The sequence below is a fragment of the Antennarius striatus genome, chromosome 19 (genome assembly GCF_040054535.1).
Source record: "Antennarius striatus isolate MH-2024 chromosome 19, ASM4005453v1, whole genome shotgun sequence".
In the NCBI taxonomy this organism is placed as follows: Eukaryota; Metazoa; Chordata; class Actinopteri; order Lophiiformes; family Antennariidae; genus Antennarius; species Antennarius striatus.
In genome coordinates this window covers 11543141-11559986 of record NC_090794.1, presented here as the reverse complement: position 1 = coordinate 11559986, position 16846 = coordinate 11543141, and the positions used below count along the sequence as shown (strand labels likewise).

Genomic DNA, 16846 nt, shown 5'->3' with positions numbered 1-16846 from the left:
TGCTCTTTTAACCCTCCCTTCTTTCAAAACAGGTTTGGCTATGTAACCAAATAAACGGCAAGCAATCATCTTTGTGGTTTTTATTTAAAATCATTAGAATCATCGTCTTAAACTGGAATACTGAAAAATGCACAATCACCCCCAGACTGTTTTTCCCATTATTGAAACCAAAGCAGTCACGACAGACGGTAGAGTTGCTTCAACTCCCTTCATGTAAACTTGTGATTTTATTCTGCAGTAAAAGTACAAAGGTTCCATTATTATTACTGTACATAATTATTATTAGGATATTACATAATTATCCAGATGTAATCTAACCTATCAATGAAATCCTCTAAATCCTTCCATGATGACACAGACTTGTCAAAGTATCTTATTATTATTACTTATCACATTATTTCAGGCACATTTTAGCCTTAAGATACAAGGAGGTAGACGTTTTATTACTCCGAGCAGCATAAAGCCTTGTACCTCAAATTTTTACAATGACAAATACATAAAGGATTAAAAAAGCAGAGTGAAGTACCAAGCGCAATTAACCGTACAAAATAATTTGGCTGACTGATTGTTTTGTGGCTCTAGGATAACAGTTTGGGTTCACCCCCCACTCCTCCAGCGAGATGATATACTGCAAGGCTGACTTCATGTGCCAGGGCATCAGCGCTCTCCTAAAAAATAACCAGAACATCTTTGAGCATCAGATTATACAAGAAGTCACAAAAAAAGTACCAACAGAATCTCTCACCTGTGTTTCTGCCTCAGCGTAAACCCTGACCACGTCCTCGGTGCCGGAGGGCCTCACAAAGGAGCGAGCCCGTCTGTGATTCTTCACCAGCGTGTCGATGGACTCCTGCAGTCCTTCTGGGCTCACGGCTCTTCTCTCTGCATCCTTTGTGTCGATCACCCTGCGGTCCGCTACCTAGATGAGGCACAAACACAGATACTTCTCTGATTTCTCATGATATATAGAGGTGGTATAAAAGTGAGACAAGATGTACACAAAACAGCAACAGAGATTAAAGTAGGACAAAAGTCCAAAACAAGGCAGTCAGAGGCTGCAACATCCCGCGACACCCCTGAATGAGTCAGATGAGAACAAAAGTTGAATTTTGACCTTGACCTACTTTACTCTAGGTCAAGTTTATCAGCTCATTTTCATCACTTTTGCCGCACGAGTAATGTGCTTTTTCTTCATCTTTCTATCTGCAACGGTTGTGAAGATATTTAGTTGACGGACAGACGAACACACATACACTGACAATTACACTACATTACAGCTTCACGGGATGTAATAATGCCAGCACAAACACAATGTAAATTTTCTCAATTGAAATAATGCTTAAGACACAAAATTTAAATCATGTTTCCATATTGCATGAGATAACCTAATTTCTTGCTGACGATTATGCCTAATCAAAAAATTACAAGTGAAGTGCACGTACAAAGAATAGTTTTACAGCAAAAAAAATTGTGTTTTTCATGAAATTAAAATATGGGCAATGGAAAAAACAGTCGCCTCCAGGCTAAACCATCATCCATATGTATGATATTACATAAATAAATGAGCACCTTGACTTTGAGCTGCCTGTTAGGCAGATCACTATAGATGGCGTCCCACTGCTGTATAGTCATACCCTTGATGGTTAATATGGCTTCAATCAGCAGCATGTCAGAAATGGCATCACCTACAGTCTATAGCAGAAAAAAGCACAACATACATTATGTCCACAAGTGCGTGTCATAATAACATTATAATGTTTTAATAGTTCAGTCTGTGTCAGTATGTGTGTGTGTACCTGGTTTATGACGTTCACAGTGTTCTGCAGCAGGAGACCTGCTCTCCTTTTTTCCTCATCAGTGGTCACGTTCTCCACCAGCTGCTGGATCTTCTCTTCAGCCGCCTCACTGAACAACACCTGATCATGAGGACACATCAGAACAGTAGGAATCCTATTACTCAGATTAAATAAAACACGAATACAGAAAACAATGGATTTTCTTAATATGTAAAGACGGTGACGTGCTTCATTAGGCCTGTATCTACTCACAGTTCCATGACCGTTGGCTTCAAAGTAAATGCCAACATCAAACTCCTGGGCTGCATGATGAAGATGTTTCACTCCTGTCTTCGTACACCTCACTATTACCTAAAAGATTTTTTTTTTAAATGTGAGGGCGATAAATTAAACAGGAAAAGGCAAAGAATAATAAATACTGAAAAAATGCTATTGCATTCTCTCACCTTCATGGTGTCTTCCAGATAGTTTGTTGAGCTACCGTTAGCATAAGCAGTTTGCACAACTGCTACCTTCAGGTTTAAACCAACCTAGGTGAACAAAAAGTATTTACTAAAGAAATGTCGACATCCATCTACTTTCTTTGACTGATTATCCTTCATGGGGTCAAGAGGGGTCGGAACCTACCCCACGTTACATTTTGTGAGTCTAGATCACTACACTGTTATGTACATGTACCTGTTTATTCCATTCATACCTGTGTAAATAGCTCTTTTAAGAATGTACAGATGAGAGTAGCAATTTTGTCTCCATCCAGCAGGTGAAACTGTCCTTCTGAGTCCATGTAGTAGTAAACTAATCGGTCAGCATCGCCATCAAAGGAACAGCCACGCTCCCCGGGGTTTATTGTAATGCCTTCACAGAAAACGAAGGTGACAGAGAGAAGAAGATGGAAGCAGTGTCAGTCTTTTGTTTCATATTTTCTTTTGGTCATACATACTCCATTACCTATAGAATTACCTATAGAACCCATAGAATTAAAAATATCTGACCAATACCACAGCCAAACAAACGACCCTAACATTGATGAAAATCACTCTTAAGATTGTTGAGATTACCGGTAGTTATTTCTATTGTATACTTTGGGGGGATAAAGTTTGTAGTTCTGTTAAAATGTACTGAAATATACAGATCAGTGCTTCTACTATTATTTGCACTAATCGTAAACTTTAAATAATTAATGCATTAGCGTTATCAGGAATGTTGTTATAAAATGGATTAGTTTAAGCTTCATGTATTTTATAAACTGGAGAGAAAAGACATTTATATCTTCACTAGCAACAAGTGCATTTTATAAAAGGAAAAATGTAACACCAGGTAGACAACTAGAATTTAGAGCTCACTAAGCATCAGTTTAGAAGCAAACATTAGCACAACTACATTTATGAGTAAATCATGTAAATTTAAATTGATACCAAATATTGTAGCCATTATTCTGGCACTTTATTACTTTAGACTTAACCTTGTGATCAAATCGTACATCTATGGTTTCAGATAAAATAAGTAAAAGAAAAAAGTATCAACAGCTGTTAAATTATTAATCCATGATACTGTATGATACTGTACTTATCAAGGAGATAAAAAACATTTAGCTTTTGAAACACAATTTTCGCCTTTTCCATATAAACTGTTAAAACGTTCTGTTTCAAGGACGCACCTGTTGGAGCCTTTTGCTGTGTTTTGACAAAGTCAGCCCCGCATTGGTGGTTGAGCTTTCCTTTGCTGCCGTCATTGAACAGCGATATGTGCAGCTCCTTCTTCAGATGACATTCCATCTCACGCAGCTTCAGAGCCCCAATACCATTAGCCGCATCCACAGTCAGGTGCTTCTGGTCATCCGTGCAATTGGACGCCTGTAATAGAAAAAACAAATGAAGGGATTAAGGATTGATTCTAGTAGAGATGGCCTACAAAACTGTAAAAACACAAACACACCTAAAAGTACAAGACACACAAACTAATGACTGTATTCTTACATTCTTGGTGAGCTGAATAAAAGCCTGGGAGAGTTTCTTATAATATCCTTCCAATGTGGCTTCTCCATATTTCCCTTGTGTGTTCTGACAGCGAACCATGTAGTGGAGCTGTGGAGTGGTCAACAAGCCATAGTCTGATGAGAGAATCAGAAGGTAGAAAAACAAAGGCAGAAAGGGGAAATGTTCCAAAAAAAAATTCAACTGAGTAAAAAAAAAAAGATTTCATCTACAAGTGAAATAGCTATCTGTTACTACCTTTGCTGTGACCACCTAGTGCGGATACTCCGTCCAGAACAGACTGTGAAAGGCTGGCACTGCTGCTTCTACAGTGAGAGGACACACATTTTTTAGTCTTTTAATTTACCTGAGGGTGAATTAATTGAAACCAAACAAAACATGCCTTAAAATCCTACCGGGTGTCTCTGCCCACAAATACACTTCCTTCCTGGCTCATGTCTATGGACTCTTTCTCTACAACATCCTTCAGAGCCGTGAGGAAATCATCCTGCTCTGAATTGGCCAGTTGGGTGGCAAAGCCCTCCCATTTCTGTGACAGCATTTCCCCCATGGGATCAATTAGCTTCACCCCATTGTCCTCCTACACAAGTGAAGACGTAAAGAGAGACAGGAAGAAGTTGAATGGGATTATCATGAGTGTAATGTCTTTAAAAAAATTGTTTCAAAAACCATATAAAAATAAATGAAAATGTGAAGCCCCTTATTTCTTATTAGCCTTATGAACTGTGGCAAAAAGTGTGAAATCAATGTAACTTCATGACAGATTCCAGAATAATCTAAATGTATTAACTAAATAACCCAAAAGACTTCAAACTACATCAAAGACCTACAGCCAGATCCCATTCACCTCTGGGTTGTGTGATGCAGTGACCATGACACCTATGGTGGCTTTAGTTTTTTTGGAGCGAAGAGTAGCCAGCACTCCCATTCTGAACATGACGTGGTCGAGGTGTTGGGCGTTGGTCCTGAACCCAGCAGTGGCATACTGCAAAAGTAAGCCTACAGGTTTAGGGTGAAGAGTGGACTGCTGTAATACTTCTGGAAACTGGGCCATCACTGAAACACATAGAAGAAAATAACAGACCAATAAGTGGTACAATCTTTCTTAATTAAAAGTAAATAAATATTGCCAACAGAATGGACTAAACATACAGTACTGAACATAAGTAGTGTGCTATATTATCACTGGCGGGAACCCATGGAAATTCCACGATAATACAATAATATCTGACGAAACATATGAAAAGAATAAATAGCTACCTTGTTCTATGGAGCAAGACATAGTAAATAAAAATGGTAAAATGCTTATTTTACACGTATTCAATTAAAGTAGCAAAGCCTTTATATGTAGTGTTTGCATAAACATTGCCGTTTTTTGTCTCAGTCCTGCTGTTTGCATTCTCTACAAAAACCATCAAATGTATAGTAACAGCCATGACATTCTGAATGACCAGGAACAGCATTAATTCATTTATTTATTTATTAGATAACTAATGACAGACACCTTTGATAAGCTTTAACCCACTGAATACTTTTTGTATACCTCACCTTTCTTTTTCTTGGCGATTTTCCTTTTGTGCTTGGCATTGATTGGCTCTGGCTAAGTAGTACTTCTCTTTTTGTGAAGCAATCCTTTCCTCTCTTTCAATCGCAGTTTCACTCAGAATGCATTGTCGTTCCTGCTGTTTGGACTCTCTGCTAAAAAACATGAAAATTGTTGTCTAAAATTATGTTACCTGGGAAGTCCACGTATAGTTATTTCTTGTCCTAACATAGCAGATGCCTTACGCCACACTGTTCACGTGATTCCTTCTGGCAGATGCACCGTGATTGGTTGAGCGCTTGATTGACAGGTAGTGGGTGGAGTTGGTGACGGCGTGACACCGTGAGACTTTCAAGTGAGCTTATTCAAATATATACTGTAGGTGGAGAGATTACAGTTTTATCATCATCTAATACGCTCAGGCCCAGCTCACTTTTGCAGAATGAGTCATCTTTTTAAATAATAAGTAAATTTTGTTACTCAGAACAGATTGAATGATAATTCTCACCATACAAGATTTGTTCACACTTGACTGACTTTTGTTAGCCGTCTTTGTCAAATTAAAACAAAATTTTAAGAGACACATTCACAATGTTTTGATTTGAATCAGCTCAGAGAACCATTCCCTCCCCAAACTAACCTGTCACATTAAAAACACAAAGTCTGGGGAGGAAATTACATCGGCAAGAATGCCATGGCTGGGACAACTTGACCGGTATCATGCAGAAGGTGGTTCTAGATTGGAATATCTGGTAAATGAACCCTCAGTAGCAGTTTGGTATGCCTGCCAGCATTCAGAATAATAAAAACAGAATAATATCTGGCAGTTTTGTACTTCTCCTCCTCCTCCATACTACTGCATAGCTAATCAGGGACATGCAATCCTGTAGTATTAATTACTGATTGTGTCTTTTATGCTCCACTTGTCACATGAAAACTTATTATTGTATACTGTGCATGTTAACTTAAAAAACACTTAAAGAACCTGCACACTGAAACACACGATTTATGTCTATGGTGTATGCATGTAAATCTAAAACTCAATTTTAAAAGATGTAAAATAAAAATGGTACCAACTTTACAACAGTCAGATGTGAGTGGTGAAATCCACTAAAAATCAAGGTGGATGTACTGTAGCTTGTTTGTGATTCAAGATTTCCCCTCAAAAAGGCCATCAAAAATATCAAATATAATTACAGACACATATCGAACGTTTGAGTTTTTTGGGGTTTTTTTTTTGTCATACTTTTAGCTGAAATTCAACTTCATAAAAAGCACCTGCACACATTATTATGTCAAGAGGACAGATCTTGTTGGCATCGGAGAGTAAACATGAACACGGGTTCGATTCCGTGTGAACTTTGTATGTTCTCCCCGTGCCTGCGTGGGTTCCCTAGACTTTTCCGGGTCTGTCCCCAAATACCAAAAACATGCTATTTCGATAAAAAATGTCTGAGTGTGTGTGGATGGTTGTCTGAGTATGTGTAGCCCTGCAATGAGCTGGCGTTTCAACCGGGTCTCACCCGTGACCAGCTCGGAGAGGCTCCGGCAGCAACACCCGCGACCCGTACCTCGGATAAACAGTTAAAGACCGGACCACAACAGTCGTCTGATCTATAAAAAATGGATGAATAAAGCTCATTATATTGTTTATAAATTCACTTACTGTTTTGTTTTCAGGAGAATAATAAATAAAGAACAAAGAATAAAGCATTTCCTGGTCCTCCGTCCAGCCACTGGCGACGTGGCTACTTCCGTATACGTCACGTGACGCAAGTACGTGCCTATCAGTCCGCTCCTCTCTGTCAGTTCTCTGATGTACGGACGCCTTTGAACGTCACATCCTAACCTGATAATATTATATGATCATATTTTTATTTTGGTGTTTGTTACATGCATTTAATTGACGAAATTTGAAATGAAACATTAAATGGTGGTTCCGTCATAAACATTTGTAAAAATTTAGCCCAATTATAGCCATAAAAAACAAGATTTTTTTTTTAAAATAGCGCAAACATAGGGACCGAATATCGCCCTGTTCGTATCTAGACTGCATTGTACCAAATCCTATTCAGCTTTATATGAAGCAAAGCCTAGCTGAGCGTAACCACACAGCCTATATAAATAATACAGCCACATATCTATGAATCTGTATACATGGAAGCATCTGTCTCTTTGCATGCTGAGCGTGCAAACCGGTGTGATGCACTGCAAACACGCAGCGGCGCATAGGCCCCAAACTACAGTCACGCTTGATTATTAACCCTTTGACGCAGTGATACGAGTTGCTGCACAGTGACGCCGCGTCGACTCCCCTTTAAGAGCCGTGTGATGCGACGTGTGTCATCCAACCCTGTCCAAGCACCCACTGTGGGAGGAGAATCTCGTTGAACATATAGATATACCTTAAAGAAAATATCGGAAAAGGGGGGGGGGAACAAGAAAAGGAGATTCCCTTCTGCCAGTCCTCTTGCGCTGCGCAGTGTTGGTGACTCCACCGGGGAGCGGTGCGCATTCTCTGACCGATTGGCGGAGAGGACCACGGCATCTGAAGCAGCTCGAATGAGCCGAAAATAACGAAGATACAGCCGCAATTTAACGACGGAGAACATAGCGGATTCCCGAAGCCAGTTAGAAGCTTTTTCTTTTGCACTGAAGCGGGGGGAGAAAACCGATCCCGATGCGCCCTCCAAACGGGATATTGCGCTAACATAAACGGAGTGTTATTTCCCGTATATTGCAAGTGTATTTTTGAAAAGCTGTGCCTGCACCACGTTTTTTTTATTGGCCTTTTTTGAAATTATTGCTACTGGGTGAGATAATAGCTTTCATAGCCAGTTGACTGTTACATAATCTAGTGGCATTAGCTGTCCAGGGTGCTGAACTGAACGGTCGGAGGACGAAACGAGGGGAATTCACTATCTTGCGTAAGTCTATTCATGTCACTGCGAATATTATCAACGTGACTGAGACTTTTTAAGGACGAGAAATAATATTTATGTATTGATTTTCCATCATTTGTGTGTTTTTCTCACACAGAAGGTCACGGGCCTGCCAACTAGGGGGGAAAGGAAAGCGCCGCGCACTGACCACAACCGCTTGGCTTATATTTTGTTTTTCCATCGTCCCCTGGTGAAATACACCCCTGAGGTGTTCGATTCGAGGAGAGAAAATGTCGGGGCAAACGCTCACGGATCGCATTGCCGCTGCGCAATACCAGCTAACGGGATCAGATATGGCCCGTGCTGTCTGCAAAGCCACCACTCATGAAGTGATGGCGCCCAAGAAGAAGCACTTGGAGTGTAAGTAATTCCTCCTCTGTCCTACCGCATGGGTCTGCCTACACCCAACACATCCAGGACACATGCCATTACGGCCGATTGAACGTCATCCTCACACCCGATTACTCTAGCTCATCGTGGTGTGGTGCCATAATTAATTGCTGTGGCCACTGTGGTGACCCCTCCTGTGACACTTTTCTCCACTAAAGATGATGGAGACCTGGAGAATGAGAGGGAAGAAGAGAGAGCTGTCCTAGACTGAGAAAAAAGTAATTTTACTGTGTTTTTTTTTGGGATCCTGAAAAGATTGTAACATAATTCTTACCTTAAAGCTTTATTATAGCAAAGATGCTGGAGGCCTGCATGCCTGAATACTAAAGCAAGTTTATTTCTTGATGCACACATGGTGGTAACAGCTTAAAATGTAGGATAAATTATAATACTGGATTTTGTGTAAATAGCATCCAGTCTCTCATGTGTGGCTTTCATATTTCCATAGCTGAAGAAAAAACATCAAACTTCACAGCTTTATTGACACATCTACAGATGACAGCAGGCACCGCCTTATGACAAATCATGATTAATCACTGTCACCTACAACAAATTCTGAGTGAGAGCAAAGCAGTGGTATGGTGGTCTGATTGACTCTGCGTTATATTGGAATAATATGACATTCCAAAATGTTCTATTACAGCGATATTAAAAATAACTTTCAATTATTCTCATTCCAACAGTTTTGTAAACTGTATTTAGCTCTAATAGAGCAAATCTCTGCGTTGAACAAATTCAACAGGAGATCTACCATGACTGGAATGAGAATCTCCACAAACATAACAGAATAAATCTTCCCTTTAACTTCTGTCACCACTGGTTTAAATTAAGATTAAATCAACATGTTTTTTGCAGTTTAGTCTAAAGCAAAGATCATAATAATTTCCTCTGCAGTAACAAACCTGGAGGGGTTTTTGAGGTACTTTGCATCCCTTCTTTATTTCTAGCAATGTGAGTGCAACACGTTGGGCACATTGAGAATGAGATGTCGATACTGAAACTATACATTGTGCACCACTATTCTGCATGTATTCTCCCTCTCTTTCTCTTTCTCTCTCTATGTCTGTCCCTCTTTCTCTCTCTTTGTGTGTGTTTTGCGTGTTTTTGTGTTTGCTTTCCAAGTCTGGTCCCTGTATCTTGGGCTAGGACCTTATATCTTGTGATCTGCTCCTCTGCTGAATAATTTAATAATCAGCCAATGACTGCACTGCATTATTTACACAGCCAAAGGTGACAATGCTAACACAAGAATGTACTAGAGACCTCACTCTTTGCTGGACATAGGGTTGTTCTTTATGAGGGTTGTTTTTTTAAAAAAATATTACAGACTTAAGCCAGTTGCAACAGTTGCAAGTCATGAGCACCACGTCAGAATGCAGGAAGCAGCTTCTGTTGGCTGAAACACAAGACACACAAGGAAATATTCAAATAGGTTGCCTTCAATTTAGCAGTCTTTCCTGCCTAATATAGCACACACACATACTCTGTTGTATCCCTTACTGGGGTAATCATTCAATATGGAGGCTACTGTGCTTTTCTTGTATAAGTTCCTTGAACAGAAGAGCCTCAAAAATCAGTTCCATGTGACTAACAAGACATGTAATCCTCCAAATGTCTAATTGATGATAAAAGATTTAAGATGATATGTAACATTTAGTCTTTTGTTATCGTGACCCAGTCTATGACCCTTGGGGTGGATGTGGGAGTGTGCTGTCAGTGGCAATGATGAAAAAGTGCAGTCACCATAGCAACAGATTGAGAGTGTAAAGGGGTGAAACTGTAACAACGGAAGGAGGGCATGAGAAAGGAGAGGAAAAATGACGGGCTTGTTCTCTCATAGATAGAGAGACCGATAGGAGAGAAACCATCATAAGGATTCTGTGTGTCTGGAATGGAACCAGTCCAAAGAAAGAGTGTGTTTACAATGGCATCTCACCGTAGCTAACATGTAAACTGATTAAGGCTAAAGATGGATTCAAACAAGTGGTCATCACCATCACAATCTGAGTGTGATGGTGGGGAAAATCTAGAAATGAACATCCTGGAGAGGAGCAGTAGTTGATGTGGTTATGTGTGTATTTTGCTGCAAAGGGCAGCATTGTGTCCTACATAGAGTACAAACATTTCAATTTTGTTTGGTGCTTAATCTCTTACACAGAGCAGGAAAATCAAATGTAAGTCAGATGTGTTTTATATTAATGGTGGTGTTTTTAGTGATTAAAAGCAAAATGATTGTAATGTAATGTAGGATGTAAAATGTTCTCTTGAATTTCATTTTTCATAGTCGAGACACAATATGTTGTGAAAAGACACCTGGAGGGAATGGGCTACAGATCTGTTTGTGGTCCATGCAAAGTTAGCTGAACACCAAAAAGAATGGGCTTTTAATAATCTGAATCATTAATCTGGCCCGTGAAGAAAACACAAATTAGCTTGTTTGTTTTTTTCAAGTAATTGAAATAATGGTTTGGTCGCTGGGATGTCTTTTCAGGTGATTAACTGTATTTGATGTGTGGATCTGAAGGTACAGACTTTTAAAATAATCCAATCGTTTTACCCAAAAAAAAGTCAGTTTATTACTTTTAAAAGTCCATATTTTCCCCAGCTTTGCTGGAAACACAAACAATCAGCATGTTAGCATTGCCAGTGTCTTCTAGCCCAGCTCTGTATTAAACCGATCTGGATGTGGATTAAGGAGAGTAGCTACTGCAAGCAGAGTGGCAAATCATTTAATATTTCTTCAAGTTTGTGTCCTCAGGTGATTGATTATTAATCAAACTACCTCTCTTTTCTTGTATCACTAAAGGCAATAAATTGTTTCCTACATTCTGCTCTGAACTTCATCTGCTGTCAATTGCGCCCCTTTACAGGGACGTTCATCATTCCTCTTCCCACTAAAGTTTTCCAAGTCCTCACTTAATACTTTATCTCACTTGACAAAGATCAGTAAGATAAATCATCTCCCCAGTGAATTTGGGATCCATACCCAGTCTTCTCCCAGCTTGGATGTGTCTGAAAGACCTCTGAAGGGAGGTACCCAGTAGAACCCATAATGAGACGCCTGATGCCTCCATGAGGAGCTGTGGCTTTACGGTGAACTTCCTTCAGATTTCTGAGATTCTCCACAGCTGAGCCCGGCTGTCCAATGGAGGGAACTTTGGTTTGGTTCTTCTGCAGAGTGCGGTGAAGGTGCTGACCTGGTTCACACTCAAGCAGTGTCAGTGTGTGCTGAGAGTTGTAGTCTAATGAAACCAGAGCAACGTCAGCTGCAAAGAGCAGGGAGGCAATTCTCTCAGAGTGGTCAATCTCTCCGTCTCATTGTTCCTTCCGGAGCTACTACCCAGCCTTGGTGGAGCCCAACATGAGTTAAAGGCTCTGTCTGATATCACCTCCTGTGTGCTACACTATACTTAAATGGCTGTCTGATATTTTATTTGAGTATTGAGTATTTTATTTGTTTTACAACTCTACTCCTTTGCAATTGTTCAAAAACTCCATTTGCTGCTCACTATGAAGTATTGTCTGGCATCTGTTGTTTACTATAAAAAGTGTTATAATAGATAACTTAGAAAGAGGCACACTGAAACTCAAGCATATTCACACGGTATGAGGCCTCACAGGTCATTATTAGAACTCCCGCAGGCCATGGATTACCGTAAGAGTCTTTATTTAGCTCCGCCAATCCTCATTAGAGATGCACACTCGTATGACACTTGCGTGCTTCCTTCAGGTATTGAAAACACACTAGAAAGCATGGATTGTAACCCACAAAATATCTGTCAAGCAACACAAACAGATAAACAGAAAAGTAAACAGATTTATACAGAATGACTATTGGAAATTATGATTTGAAATGCTGAGAATGGCTGTCGATGGCACCCTGTTCACCGTGATAGAATGAATATTAACTTTTAGCTGTGCCAGTGACATGGTAATATTACATAATCACATTTCAGCCCTTGTGGAACATGTCTTTCTCTCTTTCTTTGTGTGACTGTCATGTGGTGAAAGCTGCAGGGGAGTTAAGTTTTCAACATTTCATGGAAAAATAAATATGGAACAGAAAATATAATAAATAAACTTCTGTGAGCAAGAGGTGTTGCAGAAAAGATTAAAGGGTATTTATGAAAAGACAGCAGCCACTGTAGGAAAACAATGGATGCTGATGTCATAAAACATCAGTGTAGATGTTACCATCGGCAAATAACCAATTAATTTGATTTTACTTTCATTCTGGTGACACAAAAAGCTGTTATTCTCTATTAAATTCTGAGCTGGGAAGATCAGTCACAGCTTTATCGACACCGGTGACAAAAAGCTGACAATGGAGATGTGCTGGTGTGAAACAGGTGGTGTGAGGACAGGTGTGCATGCATGCATGGGGGATGGGCGAACAATTCACAGAGACCAGGATCAGTGATTAGTAATAATCTGTTTACAACCACAACCCCCCCACCCCCGGTCCCTCCTTCCAGCCTGCAACCGTCTATTACTCTTGAACGGCCTCTCAGCTCTAACGCTGCCCCATTCATTGCTTTGTTCACTTTCTTGTGTGCATTAGTGCCTCTTGTCAGAATCCTGCGGTTCCCTTGACTGTCTTGCTCTTTCTTTTACTTCCTGTCAGTGTCTTGCTTATCACATCACTGTATTTTTGGCCTGAGCGTATCTACCTGCTCAAGGCAACGTGTTCAATATAATGGCCTTCCTCTGCCTCCATTATCAGAAATCTCTAAATTGATATACAGTACTCATTCCTCATCTTGTTGCTCAGCTATTGCTGCATCACAGCACAAGTAATGTGTTAGATTTCAATAATAAAGAGGAAATTACATTTCTGTAGAAACTGTGTGGGCCTTTTTATGTCATTTCTGAGTCTAAGGATAATATTATGTCTGAAAAAGCATATTCTTCTTTTTTATATTCTTCTTCCTCTTAATTTTGTATGATTATTTGGCTGGAGTCTTGTTTTCCCATCACTAAAATAAGTTCAATCCTGTTACTAATGGTAAACTCCCAGTCAGGCAAATAATGAATAAAATGACATGTATGTAGAAGATTTATTTGACACAGCTCTTGATGAATGCCAGTTTTTTTGAGTGTTTTGGCCAAAAGCGATCCATGAGCTCTTCTATGTTGTCAGCATTGTCTTTCCACAAATGGCTGTCAATCATTGATTTTCATGACTGCGATATTTGTTTGCATTTGATTTGAGGAGTTAAAATGATAAACTGACTCTCTTTTAATTTGTTGAAACTACCGCCAGCTACATAAAACTTTATTAACTGCATTGAACTGAAACAATAAGTTAATCTGTTTTTCAGCTTGTTCAGTGTGAGGATTCACTGCTTGCTTTAACTGTTGATTTCTTTAATTTTGTTTTTTACCTGCAAAGAAATTTAGGTTTTCACGACATTGGTTTGGCTGCCTGTCTATCTGATTGCCGGATGTCGATAAAAACATGATTTCAGGTTCTAGGAGCTGGTTTTCATTATCAAGGAGTCACATTAAGAGGCTTCTATTATCATTGGATAATATTTTTATTTAAAAAATAATTAAAAAATAATAATTATACAACAATCTGCTCAACAATTGATTGTCGTCATTCACTATTTTAAATTTAATCAACTTATTAAAATTGTCTGAGATTTAGAAAAAAAATAAATTAAGAAAAAAATTAAATGATATAATGAAGTAAATATATCATTCAGCCTGCATACAGTATAATTTACATTAAAGAATTTACATATTAATAAAATCGAGGAGTAACTACAGTATATCGTGACACAGGGAGGGTGATGTAGCACACATATTTAGCAGTCATGCACAGCAGTGTCACACAGATGATGTCACCCACACCTCTCATGTTCCAGCTTGTGCTGATGCAGAGGTTTGGACACTAACTGGTGGAAACTTCGTCTGTCACAGCGTCTGAACCAGCACCCAGTGGGGGGAGCTGACAAAGCGTTATTCACTCTTTTTGCACTGTCAGTGTGTGTGTGTGTGTGTGTGTGTGTGTGTGTGTGTGTCTTTGCACCAGCATCATTTTGTATGTGCATCAGGTCTTGTTCCTGTCTTAATATTGTCATGACGACTGTAGCATTACACAGTTAGCTCACATCCTGCTCATTTGATGGCAGTTTAATTAGAGCAGTTCAAACCTTGACACTCCTCCTTCACATCATCTCACGTGAAGTTTCCCTTTGAGGAACTTTCATCGTCACCTTTCACGCGATCTGTGCAAATCTGTGATGATGTTTCGTTGTGTTGCAGACCTGGTGTCAGCCACAAACACCACCAATGTGAACATCCCTCAGATGGCTGATACGCTGTTTGAGCGAGCCACCAACGCCAGCTGGGTCGTCGTCTTCAAGGCCCTTGTTACCACTCATCATATGTGTGTCCATGGCAACGAGGTTAGTGATGCGAACATCAGTGGAAGTTATTTTGAGCTGGAATCCAGTTTAATTACATGAAGCAGGATGCATTTGTCTTTAATTTATTTGGCTGTTTTTATGTGGTTCAAGTGCTCAGAGATGTGCATAAACACTGAAAAAAAATGTGAAAGGAAGCAGAACATGAAATACTACTACTACTACTACTACTACTACTACTACTACTACTACTGCTACTACTCTTCAGATGTATCATTCCATCTCTTCCCTTCATGACTTAATGCCGTTTCTTTGTCTTTCACAGAGGTTCATTCAGTACTTGGCTTCCAGGACTTCCTTGTTCAATCTCAGCAACTTTATTGACAAAACTGGCTCTCACGGTAAGAACAGCATCACAGCATCTGTCAACGTAAATAGGATGCAGGGAGAGATGAAAGGGAACCATCTGGTAAATAGGAAATGCATGGACGTGATCACACACATGCAATTACACACACACGCACACGCACACGCACACGCACACACACACACACACACACACACACATTTGTGTTTAGGCACACATGAGTGCAAACAGAAGCTGACATTTCTGTCTCAAGTGGAATTATGCTCTCATATCCAAACATTTTATGACAGTGTTTTTATGCATTGGAGAACCTTGGCCATGACAAACACTTTCCTGAGACACATCTATTAGGATGCTTGAATGTATTGCATGGGAAAATTAGTCCTTAATATTAATTCAGATTTGCAACAAAACTGAGAATGTTCATCAAAATGTTACCTCATCATCTAGACTGAGAGACATTTGTCACAACACCAGCAGTGTGCTGATATTTAAAAAAAAAAAATTTTTGCAGCTCCTGCACAAACATATTGAAATCACTACTGCTTTCAGATGAATTTATTGAAATGTTTTGCTTTTTTGTACACGTCTTAAGATTCTTTGTCATTTATTGTTAATATTTTTTTACACCCCAGGTGGCTTTATTGTTGACACCTCCAACACAGCTCCTAGCAATAATGTAGAACAAGATTGATAACTTATTCAATCATTCCATTTGCAATTGAAACATGAAATCATAATACTGTCAGGATATCAACCTGACTGGATCACAAATCAAAGTCCATTTTCCAAGGAAATTTTGGTGGCTAAAATCCCACAATGGTGGCAAGGTTTATCAAGAACCAGTCTAAATGCAGATATTGTCATTATTCAACAGCAATCAGACAGTGTAATGAATTTTTTCCAAAATTAAAGACAAAAGACGAGGTTTATGGATGTAGTGAAAGGGGACATGAAGGTAGTTGGAGTGAGAGAAGAGGATGCAGAAGACAGGGTTAGATGGAGGAAACGGATTCGCTGTGGCGTCCCTTGAAGGGAAAAGCCAAAAGGAGAAAGAGAAAAGTGTTTTCAAAATAGTTTTATTGCCTGTTGCAAGAAGACACTGTACAATTGATTGAAATGACCTACATGCAAACAAATCAATGTACATATCATTCCTACAAATGAAAGAAAGGATAATTAACTCTACCCGATTCTACTCACTGACATGGATGTTCTGTTAAGGCTATGACATGTCAACATTCATCAGACGGTATGGACGATATCTGAACGAGAAAGCCTTCGCTTATCGCCAGATGGCTTTTGACTTCACCAGAGTCAAGAAGGGGTAAGTCAGACAGAAGGTGATGGTGACAGTGTGTTTATGGACTGCTCAACCATCCAGGGAGTTAATCCTTTAAGCTCTTATCACTCAAGTCATTAAAATTTGTTTTTTAGCTTGGG

The 16846-nt window shown here is 39.5% G+C and overlaps 2 protein-coding genes across 12 annotated transcripts in view; one reads left to right on the top strand and one right to left on the bottom strand.

The window, feature by feature from the left end:
* Positions 1 to 78: 78 nt before the first annotated feature.
* pgm3 (phosphoglucomutase 3) lies at positions 79 to 7101 on the bottom strand. Of its 6 annotated transcripts, none has more exons than XM_068342291.1 (15): positions 7000 to 7091; positions 5579 to 5709; positions 5339 to 5488; positions 4638 to 4846; positions 4186 to 4370; positions 4028 to 4095; positions 3773 to 3906; positions 3454 to 3649; positions 2494 to 2651; positions 2243 to 2326; positions 2049 to 2147; positions 1797 to 1916; positions 1570 to 1692; positions 746 to 919; positions 79 to 668 (listed from the first exon to the last, which is right to left on the bottom strand). In XM_068342291.1, the coding sequence occupies exons 4-15, from the start codon at positions 4842 to 4844 to the stop codon at positions 579 to 581; spliced, it is 1638 nt and encodes a 545-aa protein (XP_068198392.1). In that variant the 5' UTR covers positions 4845 to 4846; positions 5339 to 5488; positions 5579 to 5709; positions 7000 to 7091; the 3' UTR covers positions 79 to 578. The 6 variants fall into 6 exon arrangements, with proteins under 6 accessions (XP_068198392.1, XP_068198394.1, XP_068198393.1 ...); XM_068342293.1 differs by having other exon boundaries at positions 5339 to 5485; XM_068342292.1 differs by lacking the exon at positions 7000 to 7091 and adding an exon at positions 6857 to 6873.
* A 583-nt stretch (positions 7102 to 7684) lies between these two features.
* Positions 7685 to 16846, top strand: part of LOC137613291 (clathrin coat assembly protein AP180-like) — a 25658-nt gene continuing 16496 nt past the window's right edge. For all 6 annotated transcript variants that reach the window (XR_011038928.1, XM_068342384.1, XM_068342383.1 and 3 more), the window contains exons 1-5: positions 7685 to 8260; positions 8373 to 8635; positions 14936 to 15078; positions 15362 to 15437; positions 16628 to 16730. Coding sequence is in view for 5 of the 6 variants with exons in the window: in XM_068342384.1 (XP_068198485.1) it covers positions 8506 to 8635; positions 14936 to 15078; positions 15362 to 15437; positions 16628 to 16730 (452 nt within the window). In the remaining variant the exon portion in view is untranslated. The remainder of the gene's footprint in view (positions 8261 to 8372; positions 8636 to 14935; positions 15079 to 15361; positions 15438 to 16627; positions 16731 to 16846) is intronic.